General features: G+C 35.7%; 1 protein-coding gene and 1 non-coding gene across 4 annotated transcripts; both read right to left on the reverse strand.

The window, feature by feature from the left end:
• Positions 1-17,843: 17,843 nt before the first annotated feature.
• On the reverse strand, positions 17,844-17,916 carry TRNAF-GAA (transfer RNA phenylalanine (anticodon GAA)). Its single transcript has one exon. It is a non-coding gene; the product is annotated as a tRNA-Phe (tRNA).
• A 481-nt stretch (positions 17,917-18,397) lies between these two features.
• LOC145114449 (heterogeneous nuclear ribonucleoprotein 1-like) lies at positions 18,398-21,715 on the reverse strand. Of its 3 annotated transcripts, none has more exons than XM_079050457.1 (5): positions 21,403-21,715; positions 21,180-21,249; positions 20,652-20,965; positions 19,391-20,558; positions 18,398-18,989 (listed from the first exon to the last, which is right to left on the reverse strand). In XM_079050457.1, the coding sequence occupies exons 3-5, from the start codon at positions 20,901-20,903 to the stop codon at positions 18,976-18,978; spliced, it is 1,434 nt and encodes a 477-aa protein (XP_078906583.1). In that variant the 5' UTR covers positions 20,904-20,965; positions 21,180-21,249; positions 21,403-21,715; the 3' UTR covers positions 18,398-18,975. The 3 variants fall into 3 exon arrangements, with proteins under 3 accessions (XP_078906583.1, XP_078906582.1, XP_078906584.1); XM_079050456.1 differs by having other exon boundaries at positions 21,180-21,285; XM_079050458.1 differs by lacking the exon at positions 21,180-21,249.
• Positions 21,716-22,787: the final 1,072 nt, after the last annotated feature.

Consider the following 22,787-nt stretch of genomic DNA (forward strand, 5'->3'; position numbering starts at 1 on the left):
TTGGGGTCATTCTTGGGTTAGATAATGTCATGAAGCTATGACTTCAGATCTGGACATCTCATGGCCTATTTTGACTTAAATTTGCCATCTTTATCTAGTATTGGCCCTCGTTTATGCCCTAAATCCCTTAATAAGCTAGGATTGAGTGTTTTAGCCCCTTTAATGTCATGCATGGACGTAAATTCAGCAACTTTATATGGCATCTCAGCCCTAGGGGATCAGATCTATAGTTCGGAGCTTTGGACTCGCTGGAAAAGTGGCTGAATGTGTTAAGACTAGGAAAACTCAACGAGTTTCCCTGCCAACTCGGCGAGTTAACTCGGGTTTCCCCGATCCTCTAGACATTATGGGAACGCGACGAGTTGTCATGTCAATTCGGCGAGTTGATTAGGGCTTTTCCCGGTTTTCTGAGAACTAAAGGAACTCGACGAGTCAGCAAGTGCACTCGACGAGTTTGGTCAAGATGGATTGTTGACCTTGACTGTTGACTTTGACTTAAACCAGGGTTGACCAAGTTTGACCTTAAGGATATCATTATTAATTCGTGGTTTTGTTGAAGTTAGTTTCAGGGTGGTTGTAGGCGGTTAAGTTCAGAGTTGTGTGTTGGGATTGGATCTTACCAGTTCAGCATTTCTTGAGAGGTGAGTCTCCTCACCATACCAATGGGTCGAAGGCACCAAAGCTGGACCATTATGTGATATGTGATGTGTGATATACTAGTTGTTATGTGATACGTGATATATGCTAGAAATCTCTGTGATATTTGCATGGAATACCTTGGGGGGTTCCCGAGGCAGTCGGATATCAGACAATGTGGGGGTTCCCATGGCATTCCAGGCTAAGACCATGTAGTGGTTCCCATGGCACTGGTGTTAGACCTTGGAGGGTTTCCATGGCATCCTTATATGTTTGTAAGACCATGTGGGGGTTCCCATGGCACTGGTGTTAGACCTTGGAGGGTTTCCATGGCATCCTTATATTTTTGTAAGACCATGTGGGGGTTCCCATGGCACCCGTTGTAAGACCTTGGAGGGTTTCCATGCATGTTTATTTGATTGTATGCATGGCTTATGTGGTATATGTAGTTGATATAGCTAGTGTGGGTTATGTGATTATGTGGATTGTGTAGGGTATGTTGTGGGTAACTCACTAAGAATTAGCTTACAGTTTGTTGATTGTTTCATGTACTTCTGGATCTAAGGGCAAGATCCCAGTGTGATAGCGCGGAATGCACTCTCTGGCGTTCATTTGGGACACTCTGATTTTATGAATAGTTTATCTGATGTAATGGGTTTTAAAAGCAAATGTGTTTTGAACTTTGTATATTATGGAAATGTTTTGGTTATTTAAAATGAAAAAATTTATTGGAAAATTTTGGTTGTTACAACTCGATTGGGTTGACTAGGTGGGTTTATGGACTTTGACCAATTGACTTTGAGTTTGACCATGTTTTACCTAGTTTTGGATTATGTTTCAGGTACCTCAAAGGTTCGCGGGAAGGCAAAGGTGTGTTCGTGCACCTCCTCGAGTTTTGATTCTATGATTTTCGAAAAACTCTGATATTAAACCTGTTTTGAAAACTATTTGTATACAATGATGATCGATGGGTTGTTTTAAATGTTTAAATTTTTCATGAATTTTATGGATGTTACATGATATGTGATGCTCCGTAAGCTAGGGAGCGTTGGACGCTATGCTGGAATGGGAATATATGTTGGTATCAGTAATTGTTGAGTGTATGCTTTAAAAATTGTATACAGTTAGGATCTTTTAGCCACAGAATGATTGATTTGGCCTTATTTCTTGTTCCTCTTTTGGTTGTGGTTCTAGGGTAGAGTCTTTTATTCGACAGTCTAATTGATCCTGTATTATGTATGATTTGCATGCATAAGGAAATTAGCAGTGAGAGTGGTAGTTCCTAGCATAAGTTGTAGTATGTGAGTTTGAATGTTCTTTGGTTATTCTATGGATTAGAGTGCTACTGCACGAATGTTGTTTGCTTTGTGCTTTGTGGGACTCTTAAGTGATGTGAGTTATCTATTAAGTGAATAATTTAAGTCACATGTAATAAAGGTTGAATAATCTTAGAGTGATGTATTTGACCCTATTATGCAGCTCTCTTTTGAGTCTAATCGTTTTAAGGATGAGTATTTTACTCGAAGGATTATCTTAGCTTGGGTGCATGTGATTGTGTTCATGAGGTAGCTAATTGACATTATCGGGAGTTCTTCATCAGCTGATGGTAGGGTGAGGTCGGAAACCTAGGAAAGCCTAGGAAATGCTCCAGTAGGTTTGGTTGCGATGTTTAGCGACTGCTTGGAGTATTAGTTTGAGAAGGTGACTTGCAGGATTCGAGATGATTCTTGAGGAAAGTATGGATAGGTGTGGAAGGTAGTATTGGGACCGTACTACTGAAAGCATTGGATCCATACTCGAATCGGGGAGAGTTTTAGAGAATCTAGGAAGCCTGTGAGAGGAGGATCCTTGGGTATGTTTTGATATTTTGCATGATTCGGTTTGGTGTTGAGCACTCGGGAAGGAGGTTCTGATTCGGATTCAGGCTCAGGTGCAGGTATTGAGCCGGATGATGAGTGCATGCGGGAGCTCATCTCACCAGAGATTACCCATGGTATTCCAGACCAGACTCCACAGATCTTTGGCTCAGTCAAGGAACGGATTTTGGAGCTCTTGGATGGTCATCTCGGGGTCTTTGGGGCCAAGATTGTAGCAGGGCAAGTCCTTTATGTTTTCGCTAAAATCAAGTGGGCCACTAGAAGGTCGACTGTCAGATGTTGAGGTGTAGAGCAGTGAGTGCATCTGCTCCAGTTTCTTTGAGGATCTCTGATGGTCGTAAGGATGGGGCAAGAGCCCCATCTGGGATGAGTCGAGGATTGTAGTGTCAGTCGGAGGAGGTCCATTGCAGGTATGTTATCTTCTGGGTTATTATCAGAAATTTGTATTGCTTTGGAATTTTGTTGGGCTTGGATAAGCCATATATCGGGTTGGTTCTCTACTATTGTCTGGGTTATATTATCAAGGATTGTTATATGCCATTCTGCATACCGAGAGTCCTTAATGAATCATTAGTGGGTTGTATCTTGTTGAGCGGGTTTCAGTGTGTTCGATTGCCATTCTGGTTCTTGATGGGATCAATTAAGGGGTATTGTTTGGAGGATCTATGGTTAGGTTTAGCGGGTTAGTTCTCCGGTGAAGTCAAGATTCAGTTGTTTATCTTTTGATCTGGTGAGATCGACAGTCGTCTATGGAAGAGCTTTTGTGTTCAAACATTACCGTTGCTAGGGGATGAGAGGTAGTAAGAAGATGACGGTGACATTTGCAGTAGTTATTTGGTCATTAGAAGTGCCAGGGGGAATTTTTTATTTCGCATGGGTGGTTGATGGATAGAATTTAGTAATTCTTTGGGGATAGAGGTTGGGGTAAAGATTCTCCAGTTCAGAGCAAGGGTTATGGTTTTAGTCCCCACATAAAAATTTAAGGAATTGGTGTTGTATCATGGGAGGTGATTGGAGCTATCAGATTGCTAAGATTTCAGGGAATATTCTTCTGGATTTTAGGAGTTGGGCAATCATCGAGATTGGCTAGTAATGGAATGCTATTATTGGTAAGTGCATGGCATAGGCGGTTCATTCTATATGAGGTTTGATGGGTGGGGAATCCATCGGATTTATGAGCAGAAAGAGCTTCGTTGAATTTATGTGGGGGAGAATCGTTCAAAATTATCGGGAGTTGGATCGGGTATGGAACTAGGGCAAGTTTCACATCCTAGTCAGGAGGAGAGACGACCTGAGTGGTCGTTTGGATTGAGGTTGTGTGAGTGGGAGTTCATGAAATTTCCAACAGTTGGCCGGCGTCTTTTTTTTAGCAGGCTTGTGGATTAATCCAGGTTGAGGGTTGTGCTAGAGTCTCGCTGCCTGTTCTTGTTCGATGAGGGCTTTGAGGTTCGAAGCATGACCCAAACACCTGATTGATTTCAGTCGGATGTGGGTTCGATTCAGGATAATTAGGTTTGAGATGGTTTGGGTGTGGTGAAACAAGGAGTGGTAACCATGGTTGGGTAGACGTTTTGTAAGACTGCGATGGGATCGTAGCATTCAATAGCCGAGGTAGTTGATCGTCTTAGGTGGTCATGAGTGTAAAGGAGGGAGGGGAGCAGTTCGTTCTTTGGGGCACGACGGGTAGGATTGTTGAGGAGCATATCTATGTTTTAGGGTGAGGACCGTTGGGGTACAGGGTGGAGTCTGGTTTGTGCAGCTCTAGGCGGTTGGGACCCGTAGGCGAGGCCGCTCCGTGGTATAGTTTGGGTGGGACCCGTGGGCGAGGCATGTGTATTTATGGCAATGCAGGTGGGACCTGGTAGAGACTGTTGGTTCAAGGTATTGGATCATGGGTTCCATGATTGAGTGTGTGGTCAGTAAGTGGTGCAGAGGGAGGTTTGGGCTGGGTAGCCTTGTCATTTGGACTCTTGTGAACCTGGAAGCTAGACCAGGTGCAAGACTAGTAGTCTCAGAGATGGTTTGGTAATCTCTATACCACGGATTAGTGAGGGGTTGCTATGAATCAGAAAGTTTTTGGTGAAATGCAAGTTTAAATCCTTGGATTTCGGGCTATAAATTGGGTACCGAGATGATTCTTGCTGGGAACTTGCATTGGGAATCGTGGGTGTTTATGTGCAAGGCCTTCTCTTCAGTAGGATATGAATTAAGGAATATGAATGCCAAGGGTATCAGTTGAAGGGTTCAGGGTTAAGGGATGGTTTCAATTTTGTTGGCAGATCAGGCTCTTGTGTTTTAGTTTGGTTCTATATGTGCGGCGGTCAGGCAAGTATGGGGTTTCAGAATTTCAGATGGATTTCATTATTTGATTGGTTATGGATTTCTTCAGATGGATTAGACCAGGGTGGGTCAGTTCGTAAGGCTGTAGGAAGACCACAACATTCATGGAATTAGGAAGTGGTAGGTCGATGGAGGCCGGTTGTGATATAAGACTACAGTTGGTCGTGTAGCATTCGCTTTTAGCATTGGATTTGGTGGTGTCAGGTTTTTCGAGCTGCTATGATTGGTTAGAGCCATCAGTGGCAAGATAGCTTGGGTAATTATTTCCAGATGAGGTTTTCATTCGGAAGTCGCGTGGGGCGACTGTGTGTGTCTTTTTGACTCAGCAACAGGGCGGGAATTCGGTGTTTCAGTTAGTGGCAGACAAGTTGGGACCGGGGAGGTCTCGACTGCTTTTGGAAAGCAGCTAGGGGGCATCGAGATAAGTCAAGGCGATATTAGTGATTTGGGACTCATGTGTGGAGTCTCTTGTTATTTTGAAAATATGGTAAGACATTTGCAGCTTGGATTGGATAATCTCATAGTAAATAATTTGACCCTGTTGCGCAACTCTCGTCTGAGTCTAACCGTTGCAGGGATGAGTCCTCTACTTGAAGGATTATCTGAGTCTTCTGTCAAGTATAAGTGTTCTGCAACAAAAATGGTTAGTAATTATGTTTCCATTAGAAGCATCAAGTCAATCAACGGTTCAAAGCGTTTTGTTTAAGTCTGGACTTCAATGAGAAGTTGGCATGGTAGTGGTTCAGTATGGGCGGTCTGTCGGGGAGTCAGACCAATTCGAGATTTCAGGTTTCAGGTAAACTAGGGTTGGTTTTCTGCATGGGATTATGGATTCGTTTTCTTCGGGGTTGGAGAGTTCTGCTAAGGGTGGGTTCAATATCCTTGGGAAGGTTGTTGTATGCTCTGGGTTGTGGTTGCGTTCTTCAGGTTGTCTGGCGTGCCTGGGATGGTAAAGAATGATTTCGAGGACGAAATCTAATTTAAGTGGGGGAGAGTTGTAACACCCAGAATATTGAGGAACAATAGTTGGGAACAAATCCCCTTTTGAGGATTGGACATGGCATGTTGAAGGAACCAACACGGCGTCTCTAGATAATAAGAAGCGTGGATTTCATTAAGGTCAACACGGCGTGTGAACTCTTGGAACACAGGGTGTTTCCGGCTGGAATAAAAACCCTAATCTTCCGGGTTTTTGCTCCCTATTTAAAGGAATAAGGAGGCTAGGGTTTGTCCATCCTCTGCCTCTCAAGTCCTGAAAGAAACCCTAATCATCTTTCTCCTTTTTTAGAGCTAGTTTGGTGCTTTTTTTTGAAGCTAAGAAGGAAAAAGGAGGAGAAAGGAAGCAAAGATCAAGTCTTCTCTAATGTTTTCATGCAACCCTAATAAGATCTATGTCTTCTCTAATTGAACATACAACATGAACAACAACTTGCAAACCCTAGATCTATAGGTAATAATTGAAATTCACATAATAAAGATACATACCTTTGATTGTTATGTAGTACTAACAATCCAAAACGTTGTAGATCTTGAAGCTTGAGAGCAAGTGTCACAAGTGTAACACCTCTAATTAGTCACAAACACACTTAGCAAGAGGATGAGATATGAGAGTGAGGAGGATGCTTCAAATTTTTGGCTACAACTCTCTAGGGTTTCTAGTGGCCAAAAATACCAAGGGTAAGGCTCCTTATATAGTGAGGTGACTTAGAGCCAAAGCTAGGGTTAAGAGTAGGAAACCCTAATTGCTTTGCTTAAGGACCAAGCAAGCCTTAAACCTTTCATCTACAAGCTCTTGGACGAAAATTATAGGGCTTCTCTAGAAGATTTTCGTCCAAGCCTATTTAGGAGGATTCTAGAGCTTCTTTCCTCAACTATCAATAAATTGCCAAACAGCCCCTACACTTTTAATTAATTCAATTAATCCCAAAATTAACTCTAATTAATTTTTGATTAACTATTAATTAAATAATATGATTTCTAATTAATATATTATTCACATAATACATTAATAAATCATTCATTTTAATTTATTAATCAAATTAATAAATTCTTCCTCCATTTCAATAAGTCGTCATGTCTAGTTGCTAGTATGAAGGCAAACCCAAAAGAGCTGTGCTACTATCAATTCAATTATATACCAATTATAGTTATGGGTTAGACACCTAATCCAACAGTCCCACTTGGATAAGTCTAATAACTATAGTTGCCAGTATAACTTCAAAAATTGATAAGCAAATTGTAGCTCTCAAAGCCTCTGTCGAACTCTGACCCAGTCAGTTACGTTTCCTAAGATAAGTGATCAAATATTCCTCCGTTTTGCAAGATATCGTATGGACATGAGACATGGATTATAATCAATCTCTCTGTCCAAGATTTGTTTCCCGATTTCTGATTCATGACGACCGAAATCAGACTAGTAATTGAACACATCAATTCAGTTCAGGCTTGGCCAAGCTCTTTAGATGTCATCATCAAATCATCGAGGGGCCCACATATATTGCTTTTCCCGTTAGGGCAAAAGGAACGGATAAACTTTGACTTATATGCTTTCACTATTCACTCATCAAATCACACACAACAATATGTTTTATAACATCAAGTTACTGATGCATTTACATATTATGAATGCACAGCTAAATCGTAAACAACAACTCATATATCTCGGTTTCAAGAATATAAGATATTATCGTCTCAAAATTACTCGTGATAAAATCCATGAAGTAATTCTCTGAGCATGGGTTAATCGAATAGTCAAAATCCCCATTTTCTAAGTACTCATGAACATTGCAACAAACAATTTATATGTCTAATCCCCATAGACAATCTACAATTCAATTCATGACAGTCTTGATTCACTACTTACTTCCAAAAGTAAGATCGATTGTGGATGTTTGAATAATCCAATTATTCGGGAAGTAAAACATGCAAAGTGAAACACAATAATAACCTAATTAACTATGGTCTCAAAACTATTGAATATAAATAAAACTCTTATTATTTAATCACCATATTAATCAAACTTTATTCATTGTATAATGTTTCAAGTAATCAACTAAACACTTAAATTAAACATCAGTCTTGCCATGTTATAAAAATGCATATTATGTCTCTCTATGGTCCTTCCTTTGTGAAGAGATCGATTGGACACTATTCCAATGATGCTCATTTCATAATTTCAAATTCTTGTTACTCCGAGAATGTGTTAGAGTTCAACCTTAAATGCATTGTCCTTCTGTGATGTCAAAGCTTTAAAGTCACAGTGACTCAGCCAATGATATTACAAAATGTTCCATTGGAGCTTTGTTACCAAAAACAATTCCAAAGTAATGAAGTTTTAAATTGAAGGCACATTCCTTGAACACCTTCCTTGCATTAAAGTTTCTAACTCACATGTAGATTCTAATGATCAACTCCCATTATGGAAATATTTTCATATTCCCATATGACTATCAATTTTGAATCCACTCAGAATTATGTCAATATGGTCCGTCCAAATACTATACTATACTTCCAACTGTCTAGAAGCAACCAATTCTTTGGTATAACCTCAGAATGTTCTTGACAATTGTTCAACAACTTTAGTCACATCGTGTTCTAGTCCTTTTCTCACTCAATGCCCTAGACATTTGGAAAAACCAAAACAAGCGAATATTATAACATATGAGATCAATCTTAAATCTGAAGCATATGGGACTCGATTCATAATGTCTTACATAAAGACCTGTTATCTGATCAGTCTCTTGCTATAATATTTCCATATATCGAATTTCCTATGTTTAATCATTTCAACATGATATTCATATATGTCCAAGACTAAGTTCCATTAAAATCCTTTAATCTAAACTTTTAGATTTGAAACGAAGTATGAGTGCCTTTTCCCCTAAATCTTTCTACAGCGAAACAATTTTCAAAATTTGCAACTTGCAAATTTGAAATCTTTGTTTCCTACAATTAGTATTGCCAACTTGCAATACTCAACATAACATCTATGCTCCTACTAGCATAACAATTATGCTCCCAATAGCACAACATTTGTGCTCCCACTAGATTTGACATGTATCCAGAAATCAACTGGACTTCTAGAAATCAACACTATTGACTCTCTTACTAAAGTACAGATTTTTGGTATGTGACGCTTCGATAAGTCTTTAGTCAAACTTCTTAAGCTTATACACCTTTCATTAGACAGCATATATGTGTGTGTTTAAACCGTACCTTGCCATTTCTCACAATTCGAAATATGAAAAGGGATGTCGTAATCATATTGCGAATTTGAGAACGCAATTATCACAACTGCTGACAATAATGATATTAATCAAATTTAAAAATCTACTAGCAAAAATGTTTCCTCATAATCATTAGAGAGAAACCTTTTGCACCCATATTTTCTAGTGTATGAGTTCCTATCCATGTGTATCTATCATTTCCAACCTACAATCATAAGACAAGGTTTATGAAAAATTAAAATTCTAATTTAGCTTTCATGGACTGAACTTTACTTGTTCTTAATTTCTTGCCTTCTGGTAGCACAAGGGCCTACCGATGCTTCAAAGTTGTTAAGCAGTTCACCCATATTGATTAATGTACTTTCACTGACCAACGTGCTCTGCCTTTTGCCGTCAAGTGAGAACCATATAACTCATAAGCATTGCCAACTCAACTGGAAGGTGAATAGAAATAAGAATGTGTCAACTTAACACGATAGGTTATTAACCTTAGGTCGTGTGCTAGCGATAACAAAAAGGTTTATTCTTGATTGACTCCTGAAACTCTTCAAGATCAATAAGACTCCCACTGACTTCTTGACATATAAGGTTTTCTCTCAAGGAACAATCCTTGACGAGAAAAAACACATATCCAAAAGTGAATGTGGATTTTCAACAAGAAAACACTTCATAGAATTGGTATAAGTTTATCCTTTGTTTTAACCAAAACTTCACAACTTCCAATTCCGAATGTACTAGAGTAAGAACACATTATTACTCCACATTTCATGAGGTGTTACAAACCTACTTAGAATAAGTTTCAAGATACAATTTGTAGTCACTAGAGTGTGACTCTAAAACTTGATTGGAAACAAAGTATGATTCATCTCTTGATTGAACCATTTCAACAATATCCGATTCATCTTCTTAGTCAAACAATTGAACTAAGATATTTTTTGAGGATCAATTGTGATACACTTCCAAAATCATTTAGATGATCACAAAACACGATACTAAAGTACTCTTCTTTCCTTTCATATTGGAGAAACTTTTATCTTTCTGCCTAATAGATTCTTCATATTCGTTCTGCTACTCTTTGAAACTTTTCAAAATATCAGAATTATGCTTAATCTTATAAACACGACCATATTTACTGAAAGCATCAGTAAATCATGACGAATAAATTTATCATCCTTTCAGGAGGATCCATTAGTCCTTCACTTTGACTCACATAAACATGTGATCAACGAATTAATCACAATCTTCCAACGATCAAGATTCTCATGCATTACACAATTCGAATTATATGACTCCAAGTTTCAATCCAATTGAAACTTCAGTGATGAGAATTCCTTTTTCACTTGGTCAATCATGACACTACCACAAATGATATAACTAAGAATCAAATTCACATTTAACATTGCTAATAATATAAATGTAGCCATCAATTTTCATAAATTCCATTGCAAGGAAATATAAAGTAAAATAGATAAATCAAAAAATTCACTTTATTGATAATAAGAGGAAAAATTTTGTCCTTACAATGGAAAAATGAAAAACAATGTTTCTAGATATTTCCTAAGCAATCTATTAAATTTATCATAACTCCTAAGCAGTAGCCTCCAAAATCTGATCATCGAACCATGCAATCGAAATCCATTTCCCACAATCATATTCAAATCACTCTTCTTAAGCTTCCTTCTTTCTCTTAGATCATGCAAAACATCAAAATGTGATTATCACAGCATGTATCAAGAATCTATAAATAGGAACTTACTAAAATAATGGAGTTAGATAATGGATGTACCTGAAGTGGAGTCATACGACTTGACTTCACTATCTCTAAGATCTTTCAGGTAGTCAAGGCAGCTTCGCAACCAATGTCCCTTTAATTGGAAATAAAAACATATGGACTCCTTGGGGTTGGCGTATGGAACTATCTCATAATTAGCCTTTCTCTTTACCACATGGTCAAATAGTTTGACCTTGGCCGATTCCTTTCCATTGCGAAGAAAAACCTTTTCTGGATTACCATTGTTGCCATTGTCAATCTCCATGGAAATTTGGGACGCAGATCCTTCAAACACTTTTGCTTGACTTGTGCTCTTAAGCATTTCTGGTTCAGCAACAATCAACATATGTGTTAGATCAATTAGGGGGAAAACATTTCTAGAAGGACGAGGAAGACCATTGTTGTCTGAACTTGTCATCTAAAATAGGAGAAAAGAAAATTCAAGTTAGTTTATTTCAATCCTTAATTATTAACCCATAAATTTAAATCAAGGCTAGGACCATATTTTCGATTCGAACTTTGAAGAGGGATGCTGTAATCAAATTCAAATCTATTTTAGGTAGGTAAATCTTTTACCAATTTCAATCTCATGAAACTCCTAGATCTTTTGAGATTCATTGAACTATTCAGTGGCATGTTTAATCTCGATTATGCTCTCACTTTGTGACTGGGATGCTGAGGATCACAAACGAGATGTGAATTACCATGCAAATTAGTTTGGTACTCTCGATGCCATTTATCATCTCTTTGTAATGCACCGGTTAACCACACGCGCTCCATTAATCAACGATAATTTTTTGAGACACCCATTACCAGCTTTATTAGTCCCACATTAGTGTTTCGCTTAACCACACATGCTCCACTAACGACTTTTAAAGTGTAATGTGCAATTTCATGGATCAGCATACAATTTCACATTTTCCTAAAGTAACTAAGAGTGGGATTTAAAATAGTTTAGTTACTTTATATCATTATACTTTTAATGAGATTATGTCATATCAAACCCGTTCAGCTAACGACCCTCCACCAATTAAGGGAGCGGTGGGTAAGAGTGGATACGCAATGGCGGTCATTTTATAGGCCGCTTCCTTAAACTCCCCTTATAGATCGGCTTCGTTAATGAGGCGTACTAGCAGTTCGACTGACTTGTCTTAATATATAGTAATATTAAACTTTTAATGTTACATATAATATATAAGGGTGTATTTTAAAACATTTTAAAATAGCAAGGGTTTAATCTTTTAATAAATTAAATATTTAATTAAATTAAGATTAAACCAATTATGGATTTATTAATTATCTTTTAATTAATCATATAACTAAATTAATAATAACATCCATAAGGATGTATTTTAAAATTTTCAAAATACTAGAGTTATATTTTAAAATTTCAAAATTAAGATTTAATTAATTTAAATTAAAAATATAACCAAAATTTTATATAAGGATATCAAATTACAATTTAAATATTCAGATTAAGACAATTAAACAATATTATAAAAGGTAATTATCGTAATCAATTTTAAACCAAATCAAAAATCGAATTTTTAGGATCTGACAGCTCAACATGCCGTGTTATATGAGCACCACATCGTGTTGGATGTCAACATGCACTGTTCGAAGAAGACCACGACGTGTTGGATGAACAGAATGACGATTCTGTTTTCTCCTCTTTGTTCAAGTTCACCATTGTATCATTTCAATAGAAAACTAAACCTACGCTCTGATACCACTGATGGGTTTTGAGCATAAGATACAATCCTATGTGTACATGCAACCCTAATAAGATCTATGTCTTCTCTAATTTAACATACAACATGAACAACAAGTTGAAAACCCTAGATCTATAGGTAATAATCGAAATTCACATAATAAAGACTTAAGATACATACCTTTGATGGTTATGTAATAATAACAATCCAAAACCTTGTAGATCTTGAAGCTTGAGAGCAAGTGTCACAAGTATAACACCTCTAATGAATCACGAACACACTTAGCAAGAGGATGAGATATGAGAGTGGTGAGGATGCTTCAAATTTTCGGCTACAACTCTCTAGGGTTTCTTGTGGCCGAAAATACCAAGGGTAAGGCTCCTTATATAGTGAGGTGACTTAGCGCCAAAGCTAGGGTTAAGAGTAGGAAACCCTAATTGCTTTGCTTATGGACCAAGCAAGCCTGAAACCTTCCATCTACAAGCCCTTGGACGAAAATTCTAGGGATTCTCTAGAAGATTTTCGTCCAAGCCGCTTTAGGAGGGTTCTAGAGCTTCATTCTTTAACTATCAATAAATTGCCAAACAGCCCCTACACTTTTAATTAATTCAGTTTATCCCAAAATTAACTCCAATTAATTTGTGATTAACTATTAATTAAATAATATGATTTATAATTAATATATTATTCACATAATACATTAATAAATCATTCATTTCAATTTATTAATCAAATTAATAAATTCTTCCTCCTTCTCAATAAATCATCATGTCTAGTTGCTAGTATGAAGGCAACCCAAAAGGATTGTGCTACTATCAATTCAAGTATATACCAATTATAGTTATGGACTTAGACACCTAATCCAACATAGTACACATGAGGTACCCGCCCCGCGGCCACGGTTCACAATTTTATTACTATCCGAGCCGAACCGCCCCGTTAACACCCTAGTAAGATTATAAGTTTATATGATTAAATGGTTACATGGTTAAGTGTGTATCACGCGGGGCCCAATGTCAGGCAGGGCCTGGTGATTGACAGATCTATAATCTGAGCGGGACTCGATGTCGGGCGGGGCCCGAGGCCGAGTAGGACTCGATACCGGGCGAGGCACGATGGAGGGCGGGGGCCCAGTATGTGATTTATGTTTGTATGGTATGTGGTATGTTGGGGAACTCACTAAGCTTTGTGCTTACAGTTTTCAGGTACTTCGATTTTCAAATGGAAGAGCTCGAGATGATTGTAGGGCACACACCACATGGTTTCCGCTTTTGGGATATTACTCTGAGTGATATGACGTTTGATACACTTATTTTCATTTGGGTTGTATGGATAATGCTTTGGAATACTGTGCTATTAAATAAAAAATGAAAAGTTTTGGGTCTTATTTTTGGGATGTTTCAGATAAAACCTTAGTTATTGATTGGAGTCGTTTCTAGATTATGTTTAGTGTGAGGAGCAGTGTTCGCAGCAGATTAAGTGTTGATTCAGCTATCTTCTGTTAGAGGTGATTCTTCTCACTATATACATGGGTTGAATGCACCAATGTCGGCCCATTACTTATTATGTGGAATGCTAGTTGTCTTTGTGATAGTTGCATGAAAGACCAGGATCTGGCCCCTGGCAATTATATGAAAGACCAGGATCTGGCCCTTGGTAATCGCATGAAAGACAATGATCTGGCCCCTGGCGATTGTATGAAAGACCAGGATCTAGCCCTTGGCACTCGTATGTAAGACCGGAATTTGGCCCACGACATTGCAAGGAAAGACCATGGGAGTAGCCCATAGCACTTGTATGTTTTTGGTATGTGGTATTTTGGGGAACTAACTAAGCTTTGTGCTTACGGTCTCATCTTTATGGTTTCAGGTACTTTCGTTTCGAAAGGGAAGGACCTGACGTAACTACACAACATCCCCCAGAGTTTCCTGCATTGGTAATTAATGATATTACTCTCATGTTTAAATAATATATTCACTTTGATCGGTTTTAGAACAACTCGTTCTATGATTTATTGTTTTAAAAATGAAAATTTTACCTTGGATTTTCGGGACATTATAGAAACCCTCCCAATGATAAACATATAATAAACATTAGCAAACGAAATGAACTTGATTTGGAGTCAGTCCGAGATTTACATATAAAATGATATTTTTTTTGCACTAGTTAGTCACTTGAAAGCAAAGAAAGAGAACTGATTATTAGGCTCAAAACATATAATACTCGATAGGGTGTTCAAAACTGGATATCTGAAAATCTGAACTGTTTTGGTTTTCAAATAGGGTTAATGTCATAAAAACCCTCATGTTTTCAAGGTTTTGTCGGTTTTGCCCAAAGTTGAATTTTATGTCCGTTTTTACCCTAACATTTTCGAAAAAAATGTTCGGTTTTACCCTTTTACCGGTGATAACAGGTTTTCCAGGTTACCATTATATTAAATTCGCAAAAAAACCCTTAACTTTACCATTTTTTTTGCGTTTTTACCCTTAAGTTTATAATTTTTTTACACTTTTACCCTAAGTATTTTTTTGTCATAATATACGTATTCATGCAGAAAAATCGTATTTATATACGAAAAAATGTTTAATTAAATATTGTATTTTTTTAATGTTATATATATATATATATATATATATATATATATATATTTGTTTGTGTGTGTGTGTGTTTTTGCAAGGTTATATCATTTAAAAAGATAAATAATATTTTTAGAATTATGAATACGTGTTTTATAGATATAGTTTTTAGAAGTATAAATACATATTTTTACATTTTTATATATTAATATGTATCTATACTTCTAAAAATATATTTATACTTTAAAAAAAACATATATCAAAATACATATTTACACTTCTAAAAATATATGTATATACTTATATAAACATGTTTATGATTGAACAAGTTTTTTTATTGATATGTATATTTTTAAATACATAAAAATACGTATTTGTAGTTCTAAAAACATATTAATTTGTTTTTTTACATCTTAAATGGTTTATCCAAGAAAAAAGCTACACACACACACACACACACACATATATATATATATATATATATATATATATATATATATATATATATATATATATATATATATATATAAAGAAATAACATTAAAAAAATGTAAATACAATATTTAATTAAATTTTTTTCGTATATAAATATGATTTTTCTGCATGAATTCGTATAATATGAAAAAAAATACATAGGGTAAAAGTGTAAAAAAATTATAAACTTAAGGGTAAAAACGTAAAAAAAACTGTAAACTTAAGGGTTTTTTATGAAGTTAATATGATGGTAACCTGTTATCACCGGTAAAATGGTAAAACCGAACATTTTTTGGAAAATGTTAGGATAAAAATGTACATAAAATTCAACTTTGGGGAAAACCGATAAAACCCTGAAAACTTGAGGGTTTTTATGACATTAGCCCAAATGGAATTATGGAGACATCCACAGGCGTACAGGTATCAATATTATACTTTGAATAACTTAGCAAATGGATATAAGACCAAAAATATATTGTATGAGACGACTCATAGTACATTGAGCTATATATAATTTAATTGTCATGTTATCATTTCATTTTTCGTATGACATTATCACTTTTTTAGAATACATTGAACTATAAAAGCATATTTTAATGAAATAATCATTAATTTATTAATTGTGTATATATATATATATATATATATATATATATATATATATATATATATATATATATATATATATATATATATATATATATATATATATAAAAGAATGTTTAAATGAGAACAATTATGAAATCGAGAACGCGAAAACAAAATCTATATCACATATTTCAAATTTGCCGCTTAAGCATTCTAGCGTATCGGGTCGACGGAAGAGATAATATTCATATATGAATAAGTATATTCATATATTCGTATATAAGTATATTCATATATGAATAATTTTGTGTCTATTCACACGTGATTATTCATATATGAATATGGTGGTTGGTGGTGGAGGTGGTGACGGTAGTTGCGATGGTGGTGGCAACGGCAGTGGTGATATCGGTGGATAGCAGAGGTGTTGGTGACGATGAAGGATATATATATATATATATATATATATATATATATATATATATATATATATATATATATATATATATATATATATATATATAAAAGTATGTTTCTATTCTCAAATGATTATTCATATATGAATATGGTAGTTGGTGGCGGAGGTGGTGGTGGTGGTGGCAGGGGTAGCGGTGGCTGTGACAATGGTGGTTGCGGTGGCAGTGATGGTAAACACGAGAATGTACTTACATTTATATTCACATATGAATATCACATTCCTCCGGCCAGTACACAAGAAGGTTTTGCGGCAAAAAGAATTATATGGCTCAGATTTTTGTTCGCGTTCTCAATTACATAATTATTCTCATTTGAACCTAAGTCTATATATTCATTGAACATTTCAATGGCCATGAATACTTCAATGGTCATTGAACTTCATATTAATTAAACGCCAACAACATCCAACTATGATCATGTTTAATCTATTTAAAGACAATTACTCATTCCACATTATCCAAAAATTCAATTAAACTATATATTGTAGATGTTATAAAAAGAAATGAATAAGAGGTGCAAGGTGTCAAGCATGAAGGTATACATGTACTTATGTACTAAGTACAAGTTTTTGATTCATGATGATGATAACTAGAGAATGTTCAATAGATAAGGAGATACTATGAAACAATGAAGAAGTATTAGAGGAGTTAAAGTGCAGAATGAAATGTTCAATGCCATGATGCAAGTATATAATATTGATGCTTAAATGGAAAATTTAAGATTTTTACTAAAAGAAAAAAGATACATTGCATACGTGATTATTGAAAACTCTACCCACCATATCCTTACGAATAGGACTCACTTAAGACCTGGTAAACCAACTTGAAAGTTGACCACAAATTTCAACCTCAGCAGCTAACATATATTCCATCGATGACTTACCTAACTTGTAAAACCTGTCTTTTCATTATAAGTATATTATTTATCCAGACATCATGCTTTCAAAGCTAGTAGTCCTTGTTTATATTCATGTCAGTTTCTCTGTTACTTAGCCTAACCCGCTTATAGTTTGTTTGTTTCTCATCGGAGATTTTGTTGTTATTTAAGTTGTTTAAAGTGAAAATATGAAGAAAAAAAACCATCCCTAATATATAGAAAATCTGAACAACACACAAAACTGAGCTTTTAACGAAGAATTACGAGAGGTTGTATAATTGGAGAAATAAAAATGCGGTGAACGTGGATCGAACACGTGACCTTCAGATCTTCAGTCTGACGCTCTCCCAACTGAGCTATCCCCGCTTTTGATCTTTTATTATAACTATGCTAGAAATAGTATATCGCACATTAGTTGAGTCAAACTAAGGGCAATTACTGGCTATTACCTAGTTAGCAGTAACATAGTTTGTTTGTCGTTATAGTTATTATGTTAACTTATTTCATTCGGTTCTGAAAAAAGATTTTAGTTCAAAGATAGATCTTCCTTGATAGAACATAAGAACAAGAAGAACATCATCTTTATACCATATTGTTGAAATTGGAACATATTTCAATACTGTTTTCATCTATTGGTGATGTAGGGTTTATGTCATGTTGCTCTAAAAATAACATTATGACAAAGCCATAGAGATATTTAAGAACCCCAAAAGACATAAACTAAAATAAACAAGTTAAATGATTAGACAGAGTAAATGGCCTAAAGAACAGAAGGCTGATGAAAATGATTATGTCACGAGATCATTTAAACCTCGTTCGAAAACATATATAAACATGCAAACCATGATGACAAAAAAAAACCGAACATTCATTCAACTTATTAATTAATTCGAATCCTAAAGGATAAGGATTACATCTCTCTAAATCATTCACACTTAATTTGTAAATCAAACAGAAAGCTGAAAGTACATTCTCAGAAAAGAAAAGCAACATCATCAAGTACTGGCAAATTTACCAGACATTACAACAACTCAACAATAAGAAGAAATAAAATCCGAAATGAAAGAAAGAAACACAAATTATTTTGATCTAAATCTAACCACTCTCATCATGTTGAAAAGATGCACAACAACACATCAAAAGTGGAACTTACTGGGGGGGTTGGGGTTGTCCAAGAACACATGCTGAACTGGAAACCTAAACGTCAATTCAAAATTCAAAATTCATAATTTGTCACCAAATCCAATCCCCTTTTTAAAAGCCATCAAATCTTGTAGTTTATATCTTTTTTCTGAAGAATCCACAAAACCAAATAGCCTTAAAACCTGCCTCGTGTTGTATACTAAAGAGGGTTTGGGTTTTCTACCAAATAACACTTCCTCCTAAAAGTTACCTTCTTTCTTGTATGCAAATCTTGAAAAACTTCTATGCAGCAATCCCTGTCATTCACCAAAAGCAGAGTTAAAACCAACATATCTACATGTAAATCTTGAAAATATTCTAAAATTAGCAAAACGAATATAGGGAGGATAATTACAAAAATGACCAATATGGATGCATTTTTAACAAAATGACCACCATTTTGCAAATTGTGAAATTGTTTTTTGACCATAAAAACCTTCCAAGAAAAATCATGTAGTATTTCGCAATATATCTTTTTTTTTTGTGGTGTAGACCATTAAAAAAAACAAAAACAATTTTGCAATTTCTAAGGAGGCTCATTGTGAAATAGGTGGTCATTTTGTGATAAGCCCCAAAAAGATGTTATTTTGTTAAATAACTCCTACCCATTTTGGTCAATTTTGTTATTTATATAATTAGACATACACATAACACATACCCCTATTAGTTTGTCTATTTGCAATGCTATAATTACCAACATAGCCCTCAGAACTTCTGCCTGTGACATCTTCCGAATTATCAAGCCCATAACCAAATGAATCCGCACCGGAACCCGGACCCTCAAGCTCATTAGAAGGCTGCTGCTGCCAAGTGGTTTCACCATACATTGAACCCCCACGGTATAAATTACCATAAGACCCTTCATGGGTTACCCCATTGTTTCTTCCAAGTCCACCACCACCACCTCCAATTCCATAGTTGTTTTCGCCTATACTTCCACCACTGTAGCCAGACGAGCTCACTCCACCACCTTGAGTAGATATCGGGTTCGAACCCCAGTTCGACCCGTTTCCAAATACTCCAAACCCACCGTTGGTTCCCGAACCCAAATAAGGACCGGACCCACCCGGGCTCGTCAGCCCACCACCATTTCCCCAAACATTTCGAGTTGTTGACCCTATAAACGACTCGTTTCTAACATTAACATTACTTTGGTTGTAACCGATCGGGGTAACGAACCGATTCGAGTACGGGCTCAAAACCCGCCCGTAACCCATGTTGTTAGAGGTCGTTCCAAATGCATTCGGGCTCAAACCCGGGTCCAGGTTCATGCCCATCCCATAACCGGATGACCCAAACGGTGAGAACCCGTTTCGGCCCGATTGTGCAATCGGGCTGAACCGGCTATCGGTTCGACCTCCATAAATTGAGCTCATGTTGTAACCTTGCGGGTAGGTGCTGGTGAGGAAAGTGTTGGGTCGGGTTAACCCGTAGTTGAATCCAACTCCAACCAACGGGCTTCGACTGGGGCCCGGGGATAACTCTTTTGGGACAGCCCGTTTGACTTCAACCATTTTGCCATTGAGTTCATGGAAGGTTTTATGCAAAACACGATCCACTGATTCCTCTGAATCAAACGTGATGAAACCAAAACCTCTTGGCCTTTGAGTGTTGTGATCATACATCACCACCACATCTGTAATCGTACCAAATTGATCAAAGTATTTCTTGAAATCACTCTCGGTGACTGTTGACGCTAATCCTCCTACGAATATCTTCTTTGTACGACCTCCCGGACCTGGTGATCCTTGAATGCTGTTGTTGTTGTTTCTGTTCAAGTTCAATCCATGGTGGTCTTCTCTAGGAACAGCTTTTTTGGCTTCGACCTGTGTGATTTTTTTTTTTTAATGAAATTAAGAATCTAAATCGCATTGTTGATTGTTATTAATTAGGGTTAGAGAATTTATGAATTAACTTACGGTTCGACCATCAATCATATGTTTCTCCATCACGACTCTCTCTGCAACAGCGGGATCAGCGAAGACGATGAAACCAAATCCACGAGCACGACCAGTGATACGATCTCTCATGATCACGGCTTCGATAACTTCACCATAACCACTAAAATACTCTTTCAATCGAGCTTCATCGGTGTCCCATGAAATCCCACCAATGAATAGTTTACCGAAATCCGATTCCATCTTTACTATAACCCCATGTTGAATTGCCATGAAATTGGATATAACCCTCAACTAAAAACTAATCGGGATGCTCAGTTGCTAACCCAATTCAACTACAACAACGACAGTATGAAAGATATCATAATTCTGATTAAAAATCGAAACTTTACCCTATTACATCGATGCAAAGCAATCCAAACGCTACAGATTTCATGAGTCCAACAAAAATTTAGTGAAGAAGCAGATAGAACAATACAATTATGCATATTTCCAGTTTCAACAGATCAAAATGTAGATAAGAAAGGATTAAAACAAGTAAATGCTTACCTTATCCGGACAAAATTAGGCAGAATCGGGTACCAAAGAGTGATCGGAAAACAGTCCGAGTATTCACGAACTAAAATCAAGAAAATCGGATCCCTCAAACATCAATCTCAAGTAGATTTCAGATTCATAAAAACCCACAATTCAAATAGATCACAGAAATCGATCAATACAAAACAAAATTAGGCAAATCTACACAAGAAAATTGGTTTCTGTATACACTTACCATTAATGGAGGTCTGATTTGAAGGTGGGTAAGATCTAAGAATGAATATGCATATAATTGAGAACGGAGGATGTGGGTTTCTTCCCCAAAGGCAAGGTATTGTTATTATAATTTAACTAAAAAAAACTTTACATATTTCTTGGTTATTCCTCCACTCCTTTGTGTATATAAATGAAAAGAAATGGAATTTGTAGCTGGGATTGATGGGAATAGTATAAATTAATAGAAAGAGGAGAGAGAGAAAGAGAAAGAGAGACAGTGTGTTTTGGGCAATCCTCTGGTGTAAGAATATTTGGAGGAGCCTAGAGAGAGATGACAGGAGATGATGAGCTTTTAAATCTTGGATTTGAATAATTAAATAATAAAATCAAATCTAGTTCAATATTATTTTATGCGATTTTTACATGAAATTGTACAGTCATATATATATAACTAGGCCTAACCTCGCGCGTTGCGCAAGAATGCATTTAAGTGGTTAAAATAATTATGGAAAAAAATAGAAATATGTTGAAATTTACATTTTTAGTCATGTTTTGGGCATTAACCGAATTATCAAATAACATAAAAATTCATCAACTTATATTTTGATACTATCTAATATAGTTCATACATTATAAACTTTACTTTTACTTTTATAATATCCAATATATATTATAAGTTTTTGTATAACATTAATATAATCTACTTTTCTTATGTCCGATAATATTTTTTGGATAAAATAAGAAATAAGTTGTTTTGAATGAGCTATTAATAAACAATATTGAACTAATAAACTTTGTATTACACTATTTATATTACACCAAAATATACAAGGTTTCATATATGAACTTTCAAATATTAAACATTGAAATTAAGAATGAAGTCATACAAAATATATCATTATACATAAATGTCATCAAGAGTTATAAAATAAGTCGATTAGTAAATATGATATTTAATTTTAATTACATATTTTGCAAGGCGTACGTTTGACTTTATGTTGGTGCGCCGAGAATCATCTTCCTTAATTTGTACCTAAAAAATTAAGGTCAATAGGAATATAAAATAGATATTACTAAGCATTAATATAAATAATTAAAAATGGTATGTGGATATTCTACCACCGGTTAAAGACAACATATCTCTCTAGTAGTATCAATTCCTATGTGAAATTGAAATAGTCATTCTATGTACACCTTGTTTTCTAATTACATAAACAAATATGAGTAACCAAACATAAAAATGTTATCTTTATGTAGGAAAAATATTTTAGTTAACTAACAAATTAAATAATATAAGTTTAAGAGTTAGGAGTTTCACAACATTAATATTATTATTAATCAATCAATTAAGTAACACATGTTGAAATTTTTACAATCATTATTAAAAAACATTTGAAATATTAG

Source organism: Lactuca virosa, chromosome 5 (assembly GCF_052849685.1).
Source record: "Lactuca virosa cultivar CGN04683 chromosome 5, Lactuca_virosa_CGN04683_v6, whole genome shotgun sequence".
Lineage (NCBI taxonomy): Eukaryota > Viridiplantae > Streptophyta > Magnoliopsida > Asterales > Asteraceae > Lactuca > Lactuca virosa.

Excerpts from the sequence above, each read along its gene's own strand:
- LOC145114449 (XM_079050458.1), bottom strand. The coding sequence starts at position 20,903 with ATGGCAATTCAACATGGGGTTATAGTAAAGATGGAATCGGATTTCGGT. Across the intron at positions 20,559-20,651 it reads ATATGATTGATGGTCGAACC|GTCGAAGCCAAAAAAGCTGT; the intron begins GTAAGTTAATTC and ends AAAATCACACAG.